The following is a 22,144-nucleotide window of genomic DNA, read 5'->3' on the forward strand; positions in this document are numbered from 1 at the left end:
ATCAATGTATTCTCATTATAAAAATATTTTAGAAAATACAGTGAAACATGAAGAATAAAATAAAACTAGCCTTAATTCCGTCATCAATAGGTAACTACTGTTAACATCTCTATTCCCTCCAGTTTTTCTAATGTCTATGTTTTGATATCGTTTTCACGCTGAATTTTGAAGTCTTCAAAGTACATTTCTGCTTTCATGTATAAATGTTAAAAGTCTGTCCTTGTTAAATATTACAAACATATTCTTATTAGAAACTACTGTATTATTAGAAACTGCAAGGCATGTTTGGGTATAGGTGTAGAAGGTCATTTTGAACATACCCGCCAATTCAGGGTTAGTATTGGACTCCTCTATTAAAGCCGCATTTGTGTCCCGGTATACTGGATGTATATCACATAAGAGATCACACTCCAGGCTGAAGATCTTCCAGGACCATCCCCTAATTCCATAATCTTGACGCTTTGGCCTTTGACAAATATTTGAGCATCGAATGGACTTCTCAGAGGCCTCTCTGGCAGCCTAAGTGGGCCATAGTGCAGGCGAGCAAGAGGACGGTTAGGGTCAGGGCAAAAGTGCAAGAGGCAAAAGGGACGCTAGGCAGGTTTGAAATCTAAGCGAGTGGCAACATCGCTTTTTCTTATCTTACTTTTCGGTGGTTCCACCCATTCGGGTGAACAATCTGGATCATCTCCTTGGCAAGCTAGGTTCCCAAAAGGAGGCGGGCCTGATGAAGGGCTGGTGGGCGTGTTCCCGCCCAAGGCCCTCGCTGTGGCTGGGAGGCCCTCCCCGCGCCCAACTGCCGGTATAAAGAGGCAGGCTGCGGACTCGGAGCAGAGGTCGGGGCTGCGCAGTGGGAAGGCTCGCCTAGTCGGTCCGCATCCGTGTCGACCACCTGTCTGGACACCACGAAGATGCCACCCGCTGGGGGCAAAAAGGCCAAGAAGGTGAGTCTCCAGGGGACCCGAGGGCGCTCTCCTCCCCCTCCCACCTGCTCTGTACCCCAGCCTCTGGGAGCGCAGAGGGGCCCTCGGACCCTGCCTGCGACCCATCATCCTCCTGCTCGCTCCCATCCCTTAGCCTCAGACCAGAATGTGCTTCCAGAACTTCTCCAGCGGGACCCCAAGGCACCTCTGAGCCTCCCCACGCCTGCCCCACTTTCAGAGCGCGGCCCCAGAGCGCCTCTCTCTCCCCTCCAGCCCCAGCCCCGTTTGGACCAGAGTGCGCCCCAGATTTCTGTGATCCTTGCCCCTCAGACCCAAAGGCACCCTCTGAGCCATCCCCGACGGCTGGGTGTCCCCAGAACTCCGAGCCTCCCAATACCTTCTGAACCTGGCACCCCAAGACCAAAAAACTCCCCAGAGACACTGCTCCTAGCCCCACAGGCGCGATATCCTGTCCCCACTGAGATGTGGAGCGCGCCTGGCGTGCTCCGCATCTGTGTCCGCGGGGGCCGCCGCGAGCGCCCTCTGCACCCGGCGCGCACAGAACCTGGAGGAGTGGGCGGCGCTGGTTCCGACATTTTCCTGGACCCGCACCGCGGGTGTCTGGGCCGCCTCCCCGCCGGGGTTCTCGCTGTACCCAAGGCCTAGGCGCTGGTTGGGTGATTGCAGATTTTCACAGGCAATTTGATGTCCGAGATGACAGAAAAATGTCATCCGAAATTTTAGCCTCGAAAACATGGTTTAAGAAAAAAAATGGGCGGCCGGGCGCGGTGGCTCAAGCCTGTAATCCCAGCACTTTGGGAGGCCGAGGCGGGTGGATCACGAGGTCAGGAGATCGAGACCATCCTGGCTAACATGGTGAAACCCTGTCTCTACTAAAAAATACAAAAAACTAGCCAGGCGAGGTGGCGGGCGCCTGTAGTCCCAGCTACTCGGGAGGCTGAGGCAGGAGAATGGCGTGAACCCGGGAGGCAGCGCTTGCAGTGAGCTGAGATCCAGCCACTGCACTCCAGCCCAGGCCACACAGCCAGACAAAAAAAGAAAAAGAAAAAATGGGCAGAGTGGCGGTAAGATACTGAGGAAGGGCTGTCGATGAAATTGTAAAACCCAATTCCAGCTCCAGATTAACAAATCCATCTCTTGGCTTTCCCAGTGGCTTGTTGGGAGATGTGTTTTCAGTCCAGATGGTAGGCCTTCCTCTAATTTGGGGAACGAACGGATGGATAGATGGACTGACTGCCCTGGAATGAGACTGGACGGGTGGGAAGAGAGAGAAGGATGGAGGGAGGAGGGAATAAACTTGACCTTTTGGTATCAAAATGCCAGTCCCAGGCCTGGCACGACAGAGGTCCCCGGAAAATGGTAGGGAAGCAGCAGAGGGGGCCAGGCCAACTGCATCCTCTGGGCTGTAAGAACATTGAGAAAGGTCCAGCTGTCATCCCAGTGCCTGCCCTGCTGGAGAACCAGCTGAGGTGTGCCCAGTTTCTAAAGGGATGGCTTCCCAAATCAAAAGACCTCTACACAAGGAAGAAGGTCAATTCGGTTACAGATTCTAAATGCATCATCATGTTGATGGCATGAGTGGGTGCTGAGATGGCAAAGGACTGTGGACTGTCACCAGTCCAAGGAGGGTGAGAATTTCGCCAGTCCCTAAATGTACTAAATTAATAGTCCGTAGAGACTGGGAAGGATGATTCCTATAGATATAGATATAGATATATAGATATAGATATTTTTTGTTTGTCCCCATTCTCATAGCCATGTAATTCTAACTTATTCCCCAAATTCAAACTCAGAAAATCTAACATTTTAAAGAATTATCTTTACAGAATTATCTAAGCAACAGATGAATGTAAGATGGAAAAAAACAGTTTCCTCAGTAACTTGTTTCCATGCATGTGTCAGTGTTAAAACAATATATGGACAATAACATGTCTACACATTTGAGTTTAAAATGAAAACAAATGTTACAAAGCTTGCACATGTTCATTATAAACAACTAGGGAAAGCACAAAGAACAGTGCCTGTTAAATTCTGGTGTATATTCTGCTAGTTTGTTGTTGAGGCAAATATGTACTTTTTAAACAAAAATGGGCTGATATTACACATACTGTTTTGTAATACTTTTTCACAAAACAATATATTTTTTTCATAGCACATTCCGTTTTTTAAAAAGTCTGTTTAGCTTGGGAACAGAAAATCTTGAAGTCTAGATAATTTTAAAATGCAACAGAATGTAAGAGATAGTATTTCCAGAGACTCACTCAACAAGTGCATACACCACATAGTAGTTGAATCGCCACTACCCACCCTGCCACCCAACATCAGATCCTTAGCTATGCTGCACATTAAAATGTTGAGGTACTAAATATATATATATATATATATAATTTTATTATTGTTCTTGTTAATTAGGTCATAATCAAAGTTGTAGTTTTCAGATGCGACATTTAGACACATTGCAATCATGACGAATGTTTGGATTTCAAAATGACATGTGAGCCATTTATATTTTTGTAGTGTTTTGTTATTTTATGGGCTCCCGGAAGATAACATGGCTTCAACATTATGGCTTGAAAATGTTTTGATCTGAAAGGTATATTAGGGAACACACGGCATAATCCTACCACTTTGCTTCTGTCTGGTGAAATGTCAATTGTTTCCTCTCTCTGAGCACCAGCTGTCCAAATGGCATGGGAAGGGGCAGTGCAGGGAAGAGAATGAAAATGAGGGAGGTTCTAAGAAGGCGGCAAGGAATTGGGATACAAAATCCTGTGATTGCCTCTCACAGATTTCTGGAATGCTTGTTATTATGTCAGCTTTTGTTTTATCCACTGTTATTGGTGGTAAATGGAACACACTGGGTAAATACATCCCAAGTTATTCCTTTACACTATATAGTTTTTTTCAGGGCTGTCCCGCCACCCCCAATCCCATTTAAAATCAAATATAGATATTATTTAAGCATTAAAGAGTCAGGAAGCCCTATGCTCCCCATCTGGAAGACCATGTATAAATTACTCAGGGACTCTGGGTCTTGATGTCTCATTTGTGAAATGAGAGAGAGATCTCAGTTGAATTGCATACTATTTATTTTTAAAGTCTATGATTCTTTGAAATTACAAAAAAAAAAAACTATTAAACTAGAGAATTACTTTGTAATTCACAAAACCCTTTCAAAATACTTAATTCCAAATTTATCTATAGAACAACAACAGGGTGATTACTGCACAGTATTGTAAATGGAATAAGTATGGAGATTGGGCTGAAAATCATTCAACAAATACTTTATTTAGTTATCTCTTCCTTGTTCTCATCATAGAGTACAGAATGCGCACACTCATAACCTGGTCTGTATAACACAGCTACTGTTGCGGAAACTCAATGTCAACACCAAAGATAGAAGTCTTTGAGTGATGTGGCCACCTTTTCAGTCTTAAAATAAAATGGCTTAATAGCATTGCTGGGCACTGTGGCACAAGCCTATAGTTTCAGCTGCTGGGGAGGGTGAGACTGGAGGATCTTCTGAGCCCAGGAGTTCAATTCCTCTGGGCACATAGCGAGACCCTGTCTCTAAGAAAGAAAGAAGAAGAAAAAAAAAAAGCATTCTATGCCATTTCAACTTGTTTAACAATTTTAACCCTCTCTTTAGCTTGTTGATAGAGTAAGAAGACTAGTACTTACCATTTTAAGAATCTGTGCTTAAGTGCAGATTTGAGGCTTTACAACAAAATCTTTTCATTTAATCCCTCAGCAGATAGTTCTTGAAACACACCTCCCGTGGTATTCTTCAAACACTCTTTAACGTGTTCTGAAAGACCCCCACCCCCAGCACATACAAAGGAATACACAAATGTTTATTTTTTGAGCATTCTGGTTGTTTGTCTTATAGATAGCCATAAATGTATACATAAAATATAAATTTTTCTCTGAAAATTCTAAAATAACCACACCTCTACAAGAATATGTTAGCAAAAGTAATAAAAATAGAAAATTTTCTTAAACACCCAAGTAACTCCTTTTCCTCCCTCATCTGTAATTTTAGGGCATCCTAGAACGTTTAAATGCTGGAGAGATTGTGATTGGAGATGGAGGGTTTGTCTTTGCACTGGAGAAGAGGGGCTACGTAAAGGCAGGACCCTGGACTCCTGAAGCTGCTGTGGAGCACCCAGAAGCAGGTTGGTGCAGAGCTCTATTGTAAGTTCTCATAAAGGAGCTGGGTGTGGTGGTTCACGCCTGTAATCCCAGCAACTCAGGAGGCTGAGGTGGGAAGACCACTTGAGCCCAGGAATTCAAGACCAGCCTGGGCACACGGGGAGACCCAGTCTCTCAGAAGTTTTTTAAAAAATTAGCTGGGCATGGTGGTGCACGCCTGTAGTCCCAGCTACTTGGGAGGCTGAGGCAGGAGGATCGCTTGAGCTATTTTATGCAAATGATTGTGTGTATTTGCAGTGCTTTTATCATTGAGACTGAGTGGTAGCTAGAATTGATGGAAACCCCTGAAGAGTCTTCCTGCAAGCTGGACTTCACCTGCAACATTTTTATATATCCGGTGCCTGGGCCTGACTTTTTCATGTTCTAGGCAACAAGAAAGGAGTGGTTATACTACAGGCCCACAATCCCCTGTCCAAACCACATTTTAGGGCCAAATGTGTCTTGGAATCCAGGAATCTGGGGATGTTAGAAAGTTAATACAGTAGCATATTATGTAACACTCCCAATGGACCCTGAAGCAGCCCCCATTGAAACACATTAATACATTTTTGCATCAAAATATATGACTACCTTTACTAACTGAAACATGTTTATCAATACCTTCATGTTGGTTCACTTCATATTTTGCCCCCAAATAGTTTTGCTGCAAACTTACCCAACTGAAGAAATACTTCAGAATTTTATTCGACCTTTTAGAGTTTATTGTGGAATTTCAAAAACTTGCATTTCTCAAGCTAAATCTATAAGGCTAATCTCCAACTATGCTATGTACATATGTAATCATGTATCAATGTATACTTAGCTTCTATGATGTTAAAATAAGTAATATAATGAGGAGCTAAGGCCATAAAATGAAAGTAATCAATTAGTATAAGTGACATCATTGTGTAAAAGGGACTAGTCCTATCGTATTATGGGTTAGAGGATGAACCTAGGAACCCTGTGATCAGGAAAATGTAGGTGAAAGGATACTCAGAAATTACCAGCCTCATTCTCTTGCTAAAGTTTATGCCCAAAGTTATAGTTCTTGCACCCAGTGGAAGCAGTTTTAATTCAGCAATGAATTCAGGTTATTGGAGTCTGGAAGAGTTTGAGGAATCTGCCTTTCTGATAATTGCCCCCAGGTGACTCTAAGATGGATCATACTTAGAGAATTACTGCAGTTTTAGAAGCATGATGAATAATCAAGAGTGAGGAGTTGTCTTCAACTGTTTGAGATCACTGCCCTATGGAAAAATCTGATAAAAGTTTATAGACCTTCTGCACTGTAAAATGTATTTACACATAACAATTTGCACACATTTCCAGGGTTTTTTCATGAAACCTCTGGAAATCCACCCAAGGACCACGTGAGTGGACTTCATAGTTATAAACCATTTCTTCCTAGCATCCAGAAACCTAGTATATAGGCCTTTCAGTCCTCTCCAACCACAGCAGCTCTGGGTTTATCTGATTGATATATGGGACTCCCTATATTTTTAATTGGTTCTGTTATTATAAAACAAGTTTGAAGCCCACTAATTTAGGGATGCTTTTGAGGTCCCACTGAGAACTTTCTATGATTTAAAAAATCATGGAAAATGACTACAAGCTTACAAATCCATTTTCTAAAATTTAAAAGCTTTTTTTACTTATGTATTCATCTATTTACAAACAAAAACCAAGGTTTCTATGTTCCAGGCACTCTACTGTACTAGTTCTCTGGGATACAAGAGATGAGTATAGACTCATCTCCGGTGTTAGTCCCAAGGGCTAAGAACTTCAGCGTCCTAGCAATTTCCTACCCTCTCATATAGTTGCTCCCGGACCTTTGGATTTCATAAACCTCTGAAATTTCAAAATAATTTTCAGGAGCTGATATATTAATAGCATGCTGATTTCTTACTTTGCCCAGTTAATTCTCCTAACAAAAACAACCATCATCCAAGTTTCACTGTCATTTTATAAAAGGAGTTTTTTTCCACTATCTTACAATGGCAGTTTTTGACAAGGCTGAAAACAAATATGGGTTGGGGAAACTTTTAAAAGAAGATGCCTATGCCTTACTCCAACCCAATTAAATCAGAATATCTATGGATTTGACATTCCAATCCATAATTTAAAAAAAAGTTTGCAGGGGATCTAATGGGCAACCATAGCTTAGGACAGCTATTTTAAAACAAATGATAATTTCTTAAACTGAATACATTTAGCTATATGGGGAAAAAAAATCCCACCATATTTCCTCCAGCTGATAAAACTTTGCCATTTAGAGGCCTCACACCCATAATCCTAGCACTTTGGGAGGCTAAGGCGGGCAGATCGCTTGAGGTCAGGAGTTCAAGATCAGCCTGGCCAACATGGCAAAACCCTGCCTCTACTGAAAATACAAAAAATTACCAGGCGTGGTGGCAGGCGCCTGTAGTCCCAGCTACTCGGGAGGCTGAGGCAAGAGAATTGCTTGAACCCAGGAGGCAGAGGTTGCAGTGAGCCAAGATCACATCACTGCACACCAGCCTGGGTGACAGAATGAAACTCTATCTCAGAAAAAAAAAAAAAAAACCTTGCCATTTGGCATGCATCCATGGATCTGTGCTTGGAAATCCTGCTCCAGTTCTTATTTCACCCCGCTACCAGAATCATCTTTTGAAAAGACTGTACTAATTACATCATCCAGTTGCTTAAAAACTAAATATTTCCCTGATTCATCAACTCCAGCCATTCAAAGTACTTGTCATTCCCCCAAATGCCATGCCTGTTCCTGCCTTATTATCTTTGTTCAGGCTGTTCTCTCTGGAGGGAATTCCCTTCCCCACCTTCTCTGCCTGGCAATAGCACAGAATTCTTCCAAGTGCAGCTCAAATGATTCCTCATCTTCGGACCTCCTTAACCTCCTTAACCTCCTTGCCCCATGTCCTGGGTAGAAATGATCCCTTCTTCCTGCATAACCCAACCATGCAGTGCTGTAGTTAGTTATTTCTAGACAGACTGTAAAGTTGTCCAAAGACAGGATAATGGATTGTCCACCCTTGTGTCCGTGGGTGCCATCCACAAATACAGTCAATGAATGATAAACAAAGTTAAACAATGAACAAGATGAGCAAATACAGGAATATGAGCATCCCCTGGCCACCCATTCATCTAGTCACAGTAGGTTTGCAGGAGTTGCCAAGAGACTTCAGATCTACCTCTCATCTACCCCTAAGATGTGCAAATGTCAAGCAAACAGAAATTCAAGCAGTTATTTTCCTGCTTGTTTATCTGAGAGCCATTTGAAAACACTGTGGGTTAACGAACAGATAGAAATTATACCTTTCCTCTTTCGCTCTCCCAGTTCGCCAGCTTCATCGAGAGTTCCTCAGAGCTGGCTCGAACGTCATGCAGACCTTCACCTTCTATGCAAGTGAAGACAAGCTGGAGAACAGGGGAAACTATGTCTTAGAGAAGATATCTGTGAGTAAAACCAGCTGTGGAACTTTTAGAAGGATATTGTTGACCCATTGCATCAACAAAGCTCCCATAGAGAAAAGGGTTCAGCCTCTTCAGAGTTTTGTTTTATTTCTAATAATACAAAAAGGAGAGGCATGAATAACAGCCTTAGGTTTTATTTAGCTGTAATCCCCAAAATTAACAAAGAGGCATTTAGCAAAGCAGATGAAAGAAGAGGTATTTAATGATTTATGATTCTCCTAGTCTCCTAAGTTGCTGAGTAAATTGGGCATCCTTACAAATTCTTTCATCCTTAATGTTTTTAAATGTAGCATGGCTAGAGGAAAGATCATAGGCATAATAAATCAGTAAACCTGGAATAGTGCCTGACTCAACCACATCTACTTTGTGATGTTGGACCAACCCCTTTACCCCATCAAGGCTGAGGTTTCCAAAATTCCATGAGTATACAGTGCTAGGTTTGGGGAGCTTTTTGTTTGTTGAGCATAACAAACAAATTTTAAAGTCTAAATAATTAGAAAAGATCTTGTTAGTTATGCACTTATCTGTTAATTGAGAATATACATACAAAAATGTCCTGAATTCTATAGTTATTAAATTTAATTTCATAAAAGCAAATCATCATCACCACCACTACTATTTGTTAGGTACTCTTCTAAGTGCATCTTAGGCACTGGAAGATACCAGATAACATCCTTCAATGTAAATACTTTTACCATCTCACACATTTTTGGTATAATGTAATGTCATATATAATATATATTTATTGTTACTATCACTATTATTAGTGTTATTGCAAACTGTTCAGCTTGGTAAAGCTTTGAACTATTCCATAACAGTCATTTTCTGGAATAAGATACTATTGTAAATATACAACTAAGATGTGAATGTTTGAATAATAATTTTATTTCAGTTTCACATGAACATTTAGAAGTCTCATATACTCACCCATTTTAGGGGCAGAAAGTCAGTGAAGCTGCTTGTGACATTGCCCGACAAGTGGCTGATGAAGGAGATGCTTTGGTAGCAGGAGGAGTGAGTCAGACACCTTCATACCTTAGCTGCAAGAGTGAAACTGAAGTCAAAAAAATATTTCTGCAACAGTTAGAGGTCTTTATGAAGAAGAACGTGGACTTCTTGATTGCAGAGGTAAAGAATAATGTGAAAGATAAGACAAATACACCTAGTACATTTTCTCTACCTTTGGCTTTCAAGAGTACTGTGTGGGGTTAGGTGACGATCATAACTAGTAATAGTAATATTTAGTTTTTGAAATCGTTTCCCAATTCAGGGCTTCTGATAAATTTGATTCAGTTAATCTGATATGGTGTTTTTCCAACTTTTTGACTGCAATTTACAGTAAGAAATCTTTCTATTTCATTTAAAAAATGCTAATGGTCACAATTCAAAGTTTGAAAACAGTAATAATGAAGTTTTTAAGCAATAGAATACGTTTTCAAATTGTTTTGGGAGAGGCTGGGCATGGTGGCTCACGCCTGTAATCCCAGCACTTTGGGAGGCCAAGCCAGGTGGATCACAAGGTCAGGAGTTTGAGACTAGCCTGGCCAACATGGTGAAACCCCGTCTCTACTAAAAATACAAAAATTAGCTGGGCATGGTGGTGGGCGCCTGTAATCCCAGCTACTTGGGAGGTTGAGGCAGGAGAATTGCTTGAAAATGGGAGGCAGAGGTTGCAGTGAGCTATACTCCAGCTTGGGTGAAAGAGTGAAACTCTGTCTTAAAAAAAAAAAAATTGTTTTGGGAGAAACGATATTAAAAGTACTCTAACCTTAACTGATTCCAGTATTTTGAACATGTTGAAGAAGCTGTGTGGGCAGTTGAAACCTTGATAGCATCTGGTAAACCTGTGGCAGCAACCATGTGCATTGGCCCGGAAGGAGATTTGCATGGCGTGCCCCCCGGCGAGTGTGCAGTGCGCCTGGTGAAAGCAGGTGATGACAGATTTCAATCAGTTTGTGATTAGTAAGTCTTAAAAGAACACGCGAGTGCACATCTGTCTACGAATCAGTGTATACTACTTTCGTTAACATAAAAACCATTAATTTACTTTTGTAAGAATATTGATATTATTGAATCCCAGATGGAAAAAAGTTTTAAAAATACACACATACACATACACACATGCACACACACACACCAGGCTTCTGAAAGGAGCAACTAGCCCTAGCTGGAGGTTTAACATCTACAAGTAAGGTCTTTAAACATTAATAACTTTTAAGTTAGTTGCCCTGTTTGCCAAAGTTTTTCAGTCTCATAAATTACTAGTATATTTTGCTTTTTATAATTGGTATAATAAATCAGAAAATCCTTTGATATAAAACATTGACAACCCAGTATATCTTTTGTATAATTGTAAATCCATTCCAAATATTGGGTTTCATTTCATTTAGAAGAAACCCACAGACTGTTTTCAAAACTGCCCCATTTTAAACCCAGAAAATAATTGTCAGGGAAAAAGCCTGACTCACTATGTATAATAGAGAAATTTTGACTAGCATTTTGTTTAATCTCTGATTTTTACCTAACTCCTGATTTTTCGTGAAAATAACTTTCATACTTGTCATTAATAATAACAAATATTTAGATTTAGGGACGAAATTGTATAATCCTAATTTTTCATGGGGAAATACAACAACTAGGGGAGAGGCAAGTTAACTTTTTGTAGAAAGATCAGAGAGGCCTTCATTATCTCCATTGTTAATTGGAATGAATGCATGGCCTGCATCTAATTCTTCCCTCATTCTGTACAGAGTAGATGGCTACAGTTTTTTATATCACTGTATCCTGTATTCTTCATAGCACTTCTCACTTATCTCATTTGTTTAACTGTTTAATGGCTGACTCCCTCACTAGATTATAAGATCCATAAATGCAGAGACTGTTTAGTTCAGTACTGAGTATCCTGTGTCTAGCGTAGCATGTAGCACATAATAGGTCCTTAACAAATAATCTGTCTAGTAAATCTAGTCCATCTTCCAATGTTTAGTTCAAATTATACTTCCATGTACCTTTACATAATTTTTCCTACCCCAAGTGATCACTTTTTCCTCTCAGCAATTGTAACATCTGCTGTTTATACCACTCATTAAGAATAGCCTCAGTCTAGTTTCCAGTCAGCGAGAACGTTAACAGGGTTCTGTGGTTAAATACATTTAGAAAAGGCTGTGCTGAACCGAATTAAGCAGATATCTTGTTTTGTTTTGTTTTTGAGATGGAGTCTTGTCACACTGTTGCCCAGGCTGGAGCGCAATGGCACGATCTCTGCTCACTGCCACCTCCGCCTCCCAGGTTCAAGCGATTCTCCTGCCTCAGCCTCCTGAGTAGCTGGGATTACGGGCACCCGCCACCATGCCCAGCTAATTTTTTGTATTTTTTAGTAGAGATGGGGTTTCACTATGTTGGCCAGGCTGGTCTCGAACTCCTGACCTCATGATCCATCCTTCTCAGATTCCCAAAGTGCTGGGATTACAGGTGTGAGCCACCGCACCCAGCCTTAAGCAGATATCTTTATTGTGGAACTTATCAAAATCTTTGGTATGTTCACATATATTCCTAGTCTTCAAGAAGGTGATGTAGTGAACAGCTACTTCCTAACTTAATTGATCGTGGAACATTATTTTCATGGACCAAACCTCGGAAAACCCTGTGCTAAATGATAAAATTGTTGATGTCAGGAACAATGTCCTCTATTTCTACTTCTCTATAATCTCTTGCAAGGAGGCTTACACCTAAAAGACATCCAATAAATAGCCAACATATTATTAATTTATTAATAGAATGAAGTTCAGCAAGGAAAGAGAAACTCTGGCAGCACAACATCCAAAAAGAAAGGTAGTCAAAAGTTTTCAACAGTTTATAGCTTAGTTGGTATCAGTGACCTCCCTGCTGGGTTCCAGACTTGGATATTGTGGATATATATACTTGTGAGTATATGTATACACAATCTGATGAATATATATATAATATATATGAAGCATACAAGTATATCTATACATACAAGTATATGTATATATACACACACATATTCTGGATATATATGTATACACACACACACACACACACACAAGTATATTTACTTCTGGAAACTTGTATATATCCACAATATTCAAGTCTGGAGCCCAATGGGAAGGTCAGGGTAAGAGAGAGAAATATGGGAGACATCTGGGTATAGATGGTATTGAAAGTCTAGAACAGAAAAGGAAGTTTAAAAGTGCTAGGATTACAGGCATGAGCCACCACACCTAGCCCAAAAAAGTCCTTTAGAAACAACCTCAGAGTTCATCAACAGGTGAATGGATAAAACAAAATGTGGTGTATCCATACAATGAAATATCATGCAGCTATAAGAAGAAATGAAGTTCTCAAACATGCCACAACAGGGATGAACCTTGGAAACATCATGCTAAGTAAACTAAGCCACTCACAAAATGACAAATATCATATGATTCTGTTTATATGACATATCTAGAATGGCAAATCCACAAAGACAGAAAGTAGATTCGAGGTTACCAGGGGCTAGCAGAAGGGGAAAATAAGGAGTTAGTCCTTAATGGGTGCAGTTTCTCTTTGGGGTATCGAAAAAATGTGGAAACAGTGATAATAGTTGCACAACATTGTGAACCTAATTAATGCCACTTAAAAATGGCTAAAATGGGCCAGATGCAGGGGCTCATGCCTATAATCCCAGCACTTTGGAAGGTAAAGGTGTGAGGATCGTTTGAGGCCAGGAGTTCACGACCAGCCTGGGCAACATAATGAGGCCCTGTATCTACAAAAATAAAAATTTTTAAAAAGGTTAAAATGCCCAGTTTTACATGATATATATTTTACCACAATTTTTAAAATTCAAAAAAAAAAAAAAAGAAAAAGAAAAGAAAGAAAAGTCCTATTTGGGAATTCCTCCCACTTTGAGAGGATAGAGTAAAAGAATTTATTATGTCATGATGCCTTCTCAAATCTTCTGGAGGAGGAAACTTCCAAAATCATGTCTAGTGATTGCCATGGTAAATCATCTTTGGTCCAAATATAGTTAAGAACATAACGACTATAAAGAAAGTTTTTGAAGAAAATGAAGTATCTAAAACATATTTTGTTCTCACTAAATCAAACTTCATAACACCAAATTTTACAAGAATACTATAGGAAGACAATCCCATATAGTTGTGAGTCTGGGGAGGCTGAAATGTAAATTAAAAGCTTGTCAAAATGACTGATAGGCTAGTAACCACATTGAGTAGCTGAAGTCAAAGGATTTTTGAGATTCTTTTTCCCCAAACTATTAATCCTAGACACAAAATTCCTTCTAGAAAACACATGTCTAAAAAACTTTTTTCTAAATTACATTCTGCTGCTGTGCCCAAGAAGGCTAATGAACTTATTAAGCTGGCCTGGTGAAAAAGAACATTTATTTACACCTCAAGTAAGCAGTATGATAAACACAGGTGTAATCTAGCAGCTGGGAGTGTTGAAAAATTATTGTGCTTGCAACATAATGTCAAACGTTGAAAGTTTGACTACTAAAATTTGAAGTTTAAAAAAACTAATAATTTTTGTTTTGAAAAAAGATGGACAGGGCTGGGCGTGGTGGCTCACACCTGTAATTCCAGCACTTTGTGAGGCTGACGTGAGCAGATCATGAGGTCAGGAGATGGAGACCATCCTGACCAAGATGGTGAAACCCTGTCTCTACTAAAAATACAAAAATTAGCCTGGCGTGGTGGCACGTGCCTGTCGTCTCAGCTACTCAGAAGGCTGAGGCAGGAGAATTGCTTGAACCTGGGAGGCGGAAGCTGCAGTGAGCTGAGATCGCGCCACTGCACTCCATCCTGGGCAACAGAGCAAGACTCTGTCTCAAAAAAAAAAAAAAAAGATGACACTTCAATTATACCAGACTCTTCAAAGCACTTTTTACAGAAAGCACTTCCTGCCTGCTAGTAATCATTCTCACTCAAAGGTAAGAGAGGTTTGTGGGGAATGAGGACCCAGTGCTATGCTTCCAGTTCATCGTTCCAATTAAAATCTTCCTGCTGGGCATGGTGGCTAACGCCTGTAATCCCAACAGTCTAGGAGGCTATTGGATCAATTGAGCTCAGGAGCTCGAAATCAGCCTGGGCAACATGGTGAAACCCCGTATCTATTAAAAAAAAAAAAAATACAAAAATTAGCCAGACGTGGTGGCACACACCTGTAGTCACAGCAACTTGGGAGGCTGAGGTGGGAGGATTGCTTGATCGCTTGAGGTGGAGGCTGCAGTGAGCTGAGATCACACCACTGTACTCCAGCCTGGGCAACAGAGTAAGACTTTGCCTTAAAAAATAAAAAAAGCTTCCTGATTCCTGATGAAGAGAGGAGAGCTGGTCCTGCTGGTTTGTGGTGCATCCCTAAGGCTATCATGTTCTCCCCACTCACAGGAGCATCCATCATTGGTGTGAACTGCCACTTTGACCCCACCATTAGTTTGCAAACAGTGAAGCTCATGAAAGAGGGCTTGGAGGCTGCCCGACTGAAAGCTCACCTGATGTGCCAGCCCTTGGTTTATCACACTCCCGACTGCAACAAGCAGGGATTCATCGATCTCCCAGAATTCCCGTTTGGTAAGACCAACATTTGATAAATCATCTCAATATCTTCATTTGATATTCATGTAAACTCAAGTAAATCTATACTCAGAGATCTTTTGTCATGGTGAAGAGATGGCTTGGTGTCTCCTCATGTCTTGTCCCTGGTTTCTGTCCCTGCAGCCAAAAGTCCCTTGGGTATTAGAGAAGAGCAGAAGGAAAGGATGGTCCTGGCTAGCAAAAAAGACCTCTCAACTTAAATATAAAACCTGAAGTGAATCAGTATCTAAATAGGCAACCAATGAGTCATACTTTGGGGTTGGTGAGGATGCCCTCCCATGGGGGAATCAACAGATATTTAGCTCTAGTTCCAGCTCTGTTGTTAAGTCCTGTCACCTTAGGAAAATCTTCGAATTCCTCTAGCTCTCAAATTCCCTATTGGGAAAATAAAGTTAGACCAGTTATCTCTAAGGTCCTTTTCTCCAATTTTTTTTTTTTTTTTTTTTTTTTTTTTGAGACGGAGTCTTGCTCTGTCGCCCAGGCTGGAGTGCAGTGGCTCGATCTTGGCTCACTGCAACCTCCACCTCCTGGGTTCAAGCCATTCTCCTGCCTCAGCCTCCTGAGTAGCTGGGACTACAGGCGCCCGCCACTGCGCCCGGCTAATTTTTTGTATTTTTAGTAGAGACGGGGTTTCACCGTGGTCTCGATCTCCTGACCTTGTGATCCGCCCGCCTCGGCCTCCCAAAGTGCTGGGATTACAGGCGTGAGCCACCACACCCGGCCCCTTTTCTCCAATTTTTAATATGGCTCAGCTACTCCAGAGTTTTGGGATTGCAGGCAAGATACAATAATCGAGTGACTGTATAACAAGTTTTAATGAAGAGACCAAGCAGATGAAGTGAGGGGATACCTGCAGTCCAGGCAGAAGAAAAAAGTTTCCCAGAGTTTCCCAGCAGGTTTGGGAAGAGGGGGTGGGTTGATGTCAAAAATTAAGCCAGAGTGGTCAGTAGGGGCAGGGCATGCCCAGCCTCCTACTTCCTTCTAAGGTCTTTACACCCTATCCTATATTTTATAGGGACCCTTAGGCAAGTAAGATATTATAAAATACAATCACTTTGGAGGAATCACGAAGGAAGAAAGGCAAGGCATTTGTGTTACTTACTGCTGTATAACACATTAAATTAATGCAAAATGTAGTAGCTTGAAAAACCACTTCTTATCTCACAGTTTCTCCAGGTCAAGAATTCAGGGATAGCATAACTAGGTGGTTTTGGTTCAGGGTCTCCTAAGAGGTTGGAGTCCGGATATTGGCCAGGGCTATTATCATCTGAAGGCTTGATGGGAGCTGGGGGATCTACTTCCAAGCTCACTTAATTGGCTTTTGGGAGTTAGTGTCAGTTTCTTGCTGTCTGTTGACTGGAGGCCTCAGTTCCTCGGCTCATGGGCCTTTTCACTGTGATGCTGGAAAACATGCTTGCAACATGTGATGCTTGCAACATGGCAGCTGGCTTTCCCCAGGGTGAGTGCTCCAAGAAAGTACAAGGTAGAAACCATAATGTTTTGTATAGTCTAGCCTCTGAAGTCACATGCCTGTTCTGCCATATTCTATGGATCTCACAGACCAGCCCTGTTATAATGCAAGAGGGGACTGCACAAAGGGAAAAACATCAAAAGGCAGGGGTCATTTGGAACTCTCCTAATGACTGGATACCACAGCATGTAAAAGTGAATATATAACACAAAGTAGCAAAGTTTTTCTTAAATGCAAGAATTGAATATTGAAAACAATTCATTTATTGAAAATTACATACATGTAACTACTTATCTTGAATTTTTATGAAAAGAATATATAATGCCTAATGGCATAATGCCACTTATTACAGGACTGGAACCCAGAGTTGCCACCAGATGGGATATTCAAAAATACGCCAGAGAAGCCTACAACCTGGGGGTCCGATACATTGGTGGGTGCTGTGGATTTGAGCCCTACCACATCAGGGCAATTGCAGAGGAGCTGGCCCCAGAAAGGGGCTTTTTGCCACCAGCTTCAGAAAAACATGGCAGCTGGGGAAGTGGTTTGGATATGCACACCAAACCCTGGGTTAGAGCAAGGTAAGCGTCTTTTACTATCCCAAACTAATTTAGATTATGAATATGTTCAAGTGGGGCCGTTTAGAAGAGTGCAGCGAATTTGTTGTGTGATGATGAAGAATCAGTCATCCCCAAATTCTCTCCCAGAGATGTTTATAAAGCATCCTTATTAGGTGATTTCTGGAGATTGTTTTAAGAATATAGAATGTATTTGGCCTGATTTTGGATTTTGAAAAGAAAAAGAACTAAAAAAAAAATGTAAAAATATAGGCTGGGTGCGGTGGCTCATGCCTGTAATCCTAGCACTTTGGGAGGCCAAGGTAGGCGGATCACTTGATCTCGGGAGTTTGAGACCAGCATGGGCAACATGGCAAAACTCCATCTCTACTAAAAATACAAAAAAAAAAAAAAAAGAAAGAAAAATAGCCAGGCATAGTGGTGCACGTCTGTAATCCCAGCTACTTGGGAGGCTGAGGCATAGGAATTGCTTGAACCTGGGAGGCAGAGGTTGCAGTGAGCCAAGATCACACCACTGCACTCCAGTTTGGGCAACAGAGTGAGACTCTGTCTCAAAAAAAAAAAAAAAAAAGAATATAGAATGTAAATAAATGTAAGTGGCAATGAAATGTGATTTCGTGCTCTAGTAAATTACGATTAATGTGGTGCACAATAATCTTAAATTGCATTGATTTTTAAGAGTTAAGGATCACTTAAGTAAAGCTAATAGTATATCAAACACGATTTTCAGAGCTGGGAATACAGTGGCAAATAAGACAGGCAAGGTCTTTGCCCTCAGATTTTACATTCCAATGGGGAAAATGAATAATATACTAGTAAAAAAATGTACGTCAGGCACTGGGCAGGGCAGTAGGAATACAGAAATGAAAAGCTGTGGCTTAGAGACTCACAGTCTACTGGGTAAACGAATACGAAAGCCAATGTATTATACTGTGGTAGCTGCTTTAGTAGATGTATGGATAGAAAAGTAACAAAATCTTTGCCTACCAGAAAGATATTTTAAAAGAAGGGTTTTGGGGCTGGCTTTTGAAGGCTCAATAGGCTTCTACCATATAGAGAACTAGGAAGCAGGTAGAGGATGGGTGCTCCAAGCAAAGGTAGCAGTTTCACTCTGTTCAGCAGCTATTAACAGAGCACAACTATCTGTCAGTTGCTGTTGTGGATGCTGAGGTAGCAAGCTAAACAAGGAGCTAGCAATCTAGCAGGCAGATTGATAAACAGGTAATGTACAATACATTAAGTCCAAGGATGAAGATGTGCACAGGTGTGCAGGGCCTGAGCTAATGTCCCATGGGGCAAAAGGCAGAGGGAGGGTGCATAAAGGATTTGTAAGAAGCTGATGCCTGAGTTGAATTCTGACACAGGAATTACATTGCTAGAGAAATAACCCTCAGGAAAGCACTGAGAAGTGGAAAGAGAATGACACATGGAGAAACTAGAAATTTGAGAATAGCAGAGCCAGAATTTGTTGGAAGAAGGAGGAGGAGGCAGCCTCTTTATTTGTGCTCATGAGTTACGTCGGACCCCATCCCAAAGGCAAAGAGGAGCCTGGGGTGGGGTCTCAGGTAGTCCAGGGCAAGGTTAGATTAGAAAGTCAGCAAGTTGTAATTGCCAATGTGAAGAAGACTTGCTAGGAGGGACAGCAGACAGGTTGAGGCCTGAGCCAGAAGGAAGCAAAGGAAATCGAAGGGCAGAAGTGGAACCTGCAGAGTGAGAGGTGCAGAAGTTAACCAGGGTTTGGGGAGGAACAACCAAGGTGAACTCAGCTGGCTCATGAGGATGTGAGGAAGGAGAGGTAGTGTAAGTGGAATAGACAGTATTCCTATCCCAAATTTTTCATGTGCATATATTAAAAGAAGAAATTCAAAGTGGACATAGTGACTCACACCTGTAATTCTAGCACTTTGGGAAGCCAAGGTGGGCAAATCACTTGAGCTCAGGAGTTTGAGACCAGCCTGGGCAACAGGGTGAAACCCTGTCTCTATAAAAAATACAAAAATTAGCTGGGTATGGTGGTGTAGACCTACAATCCCAGCTACTCAAAAGGCTGAGGCAGGAGAATCACTTGAACCTGGGAGGCGGGGGTTGCAGTGAGCCAAGATCGTACCACTGCACTCCAGCCAGGGTGACAGAGTGAGACCCTGTCTCAAAAAGGAAATTCAAAGTAATTTTAGACTTACAGATTGAGGGGAGGGGGTGGATTTTTTAGTCCAGATTAATGTGTGTTTTAATGGATGCACTCTTAGAATCCAAAGAGGGCTCCCTCAATATGCATTTATAACAGAACAAGAAATCATATCAGTTTTTACATCAAAGGGCGCCTTCTAGGACAAAAACCGTTGTTTTTTTTGAGACGTAGTCTCGCTCTGTCGCCCAGGCTGGAGTGCAGTGGCCGGATCTTGGCTCACTGCAAGCTCCGCCTCCTGGGTTCACGCCATTCTCCTGCCTCAACCTCCCGAGTAGCTGGGACTACAGGCACCCGCCACCTCTCCCGGCTAGTTTTTTTGTATTTTTTAGTAGAGACGGGTTTCACCGGGTTAGCCAGGATGGTCTCGATCTCCTGACCTTGTGATTCTCCCGTCTCGACCTCCCAACAAAAACCGTTGTTAATGAGGCAGATGCCTCTAGAGGAAACACTGTAAAAAGCCATCCAGCAGAGTGGACCGCTTCCCAGTCCCTCCACTGCTTCTGATGTTTCTTCTCATCTATAGAAGTAAAAATACAATGTACAGTAACCTTTTAATGAAAACACGGCATCACGGATGGAGAGAAAGCCTGCCGCTGTTGGTTGTTGCTGTTCAGCAGCTGCCACAGGTATTCTAGTGATGCTACTGTGCTGCTTAGTTACCCTGAGCACATAATTTTTTCACTGTGTTAATGGTATGTCATACTTTTCCTGTTAAGTATTAATGTGTGGATAAGTGTAAGCAAATGATTGTTTATTAGGAGCATATAAATTTGGAGTTAGGAATCATGATGAAGCCAAACAACCACAGACTGTCCACACAGGTGGCTGAGATTGACACCTTTGCTTTTTAATGTCTGATTTGTGTGCTGCATGAAATTATTTAAAATATTATATAATTTTTAAATGGTTCCATGACATAAAGACCAAAGTTAGGGGAGGAGTCTGATGTCATGTGTTTTGTTCACACAGGGCCAGGAAGGAATACTGGGAGAATCTTCGGATAGCCTCGGGCCGGCCATACAACCCCTCAATGTCAAAGCCAGATGGCTGGGGAGTGACCAAAGGAACAGCCGACCTGATGCAGCAGAAAGAAGCCACAACTGAGCAGCAGCTGAAAGAGCTCTTTGAAAAACAAAAATTCAAATCACAGTAACCTCAATGGAGGCTATTTTGGATGAATTTCTAGGTGTTTGAGCCACAGTTCCTACAAATAAGGAAAAGAGGGTTAAAAAGCAGTGCTTTCATGAATGCCATCCTACACATATTATTGCTATTACCTGAACAAAATAGAACTACAAATAGCACTTGACAATTTTAAAGTATGTTTTAGAAGTTTTCTTAGGAGCAAAATAAGTACAAAGTAAATCTTGAACAGGTTCACTAAGCACCCACTCTGTGTAAGGTATTATGGAAATCACTGGAGCACAGGAAAAGTAATTCAGATGTTAATCCCACTTAAAGAAGTTGGTAGGCTAGCAAAGAGGGCGAGACATGAACCGTCATAAAGAACTCAGCAACCAGCCAGGGACGGAAAGTGCTATGGAAAGGGGCTTCCAAGCTCTTTTGAACATGACCCTTAGTAAGAAACACAATTTATATAATGACCCACAAAACACATCACATCTTACTGTCAAAATTAAATGTGTGATCCATCCTAGCATTTTCTGTTCCATTCCTTTTCATTCTATTTCATTTACAAAACACACTAGTTGAGACTTTTCAAATGGATTTTTAAGACCCACTACTGGGTTTGGATTCACAGTTTGAAAAACATTGCTGTAGGACACTTCAGATAAGGAGACCGTCCTGTTTAAGTTTATTCTTATAAGCAGGTCAGTCATATGAGACTTGATCAATAAATATCCAATACCCAGAGTCCTGCTCTCAGAGTTCCAGAGTTCTTCTGTTTCCTGACCCACTTTTCTACCAGTAAAAGACATAGACCAATGGGGAAGAGGGAGGAGAGATGGATATTTCAGCCCTCTCCATCCTGGTCAGCACTGGATGCCTCTGGGCCATAAGGCTAAGCAGAGTGAGCTTGTGTTAGTTGGTAGCTTTTAAAAAATATAATAAGAAAAAAGTAGAGATTCTCCAAACTCTAGCCTGGTTTCCTAGATTGAGAACTACGATATTTTTCTCTGATAATTATTATCTACTCTCCTACAAAAGCTCAAGCCTGAAGATATAAGACTATTAGAAGAAACATGGCTACCCTCAGTGTGTTAGAAAAGAGATCATGCTGCTTTCTAAACATTCTTGAATTGTTTGAACTGTTTTGAAATTGTAATTCTTTTCAGCTATTAAAAAGAAGAGCAATGAGACTATATTGCTTGTATTTTATTCTTATCCTGGTTCTACAATTTGCTAAGTCTTACATGAAACCTCTATACCTCAATTTCTTCACCTATTTAAAAGAAAAACCTACTTCACAAGTAGGCTGGAATTTTAAAGGAGCAGGTGGCAGTATTTTAAAGGAAAAGAGGCCCTACTGGCTCTTTCTGGAGAGTAGACAGGGAATTCTAGAAAACAAAAATAGGCCAGGTGTGGTGGCTCACGCCTGTAATCCCAGCACTTTGGGAGGTGGGCAGATTAGTTGAGGTTAGGAGTTCAAGACCAGCCTGGCCAACATGGAGAAACCCCGTGTCTACTAAAAATACAAAAATTAGCCGGGTGTGGTGGCATGT

General features: G+C 41.4%; 1 protein-coding gene across 1 annotated transcript; it reads left to right on the forward strand.

Moving 5' to 3' along the window:
- Window positions 1-810: 810 nt before the first annotated feature.
- BHMT (betaine--homocysteine S-methyltransferase) lies at window positions 811-21,786 on the forward strand. The gene is made up of 8 exons (XM_023214929.2): window positions 811-944; window positions 4,987-5,119; window positions 8,470-8,588; window positions 9,543-9,734; window positions 10,390-10,537; window positions 15,017-15,199; window positions 17,047-17,275; window positions 20,430-21,786. The coding sequence occupies exons 1-8, from the start codon at window positions 912-914 to the stop codon at window positions 20,611-20,613; spliced, it is 1,221 nt and encodes a 406-aa protein (XP_023070697.1). The 5' UTR covers window positions 811-911; the 3' UTR covers window positions 20,614-21,786.
- Window positions 21,787-22,144: the final 358 nt, after the last annotated feature.

The sequence above is a fragment of the Piliocolobus tephrosceles genome, chromosome 4 (assembly GCF_002776525.5).
Source record: "Piliocolobus tephrosceles isolate RC106 chromosome 4, ASM277652v3, whole genome shotgun sequence".
In the NCBI taxonomy this organism is placed as follows: Eukaryota; Metazoa; Chordata; class Mammalia; order Primates; family Cercopithecidae; genus Piliocolobus; species Piliocolobus tephrosceles.

Excerpts from the sequence above, each read along its gene's own strand:
- BHMT (XM_023214929.2), top strand. The coding sequence starts at position 912 with ATGCCACCCGCTGGGGGCAAAAAGGCCAAGAAG. Across the intron at positions 9,735-10,389 it reads TGGACTTCTTGATTGCAGAG|TATTTTGAACATGTTGAAGA; the intron begins GTAAAGAATAAT and ends AACTGATTCCAG. Across the intron at positions 10,538-15,016 it reads AGTGCGCCTGGTGAAAGCAG|GAGCATCCATCATTGGTGTG; the intron begins GTGATGACAGAT and ends CCCCACTCACAG.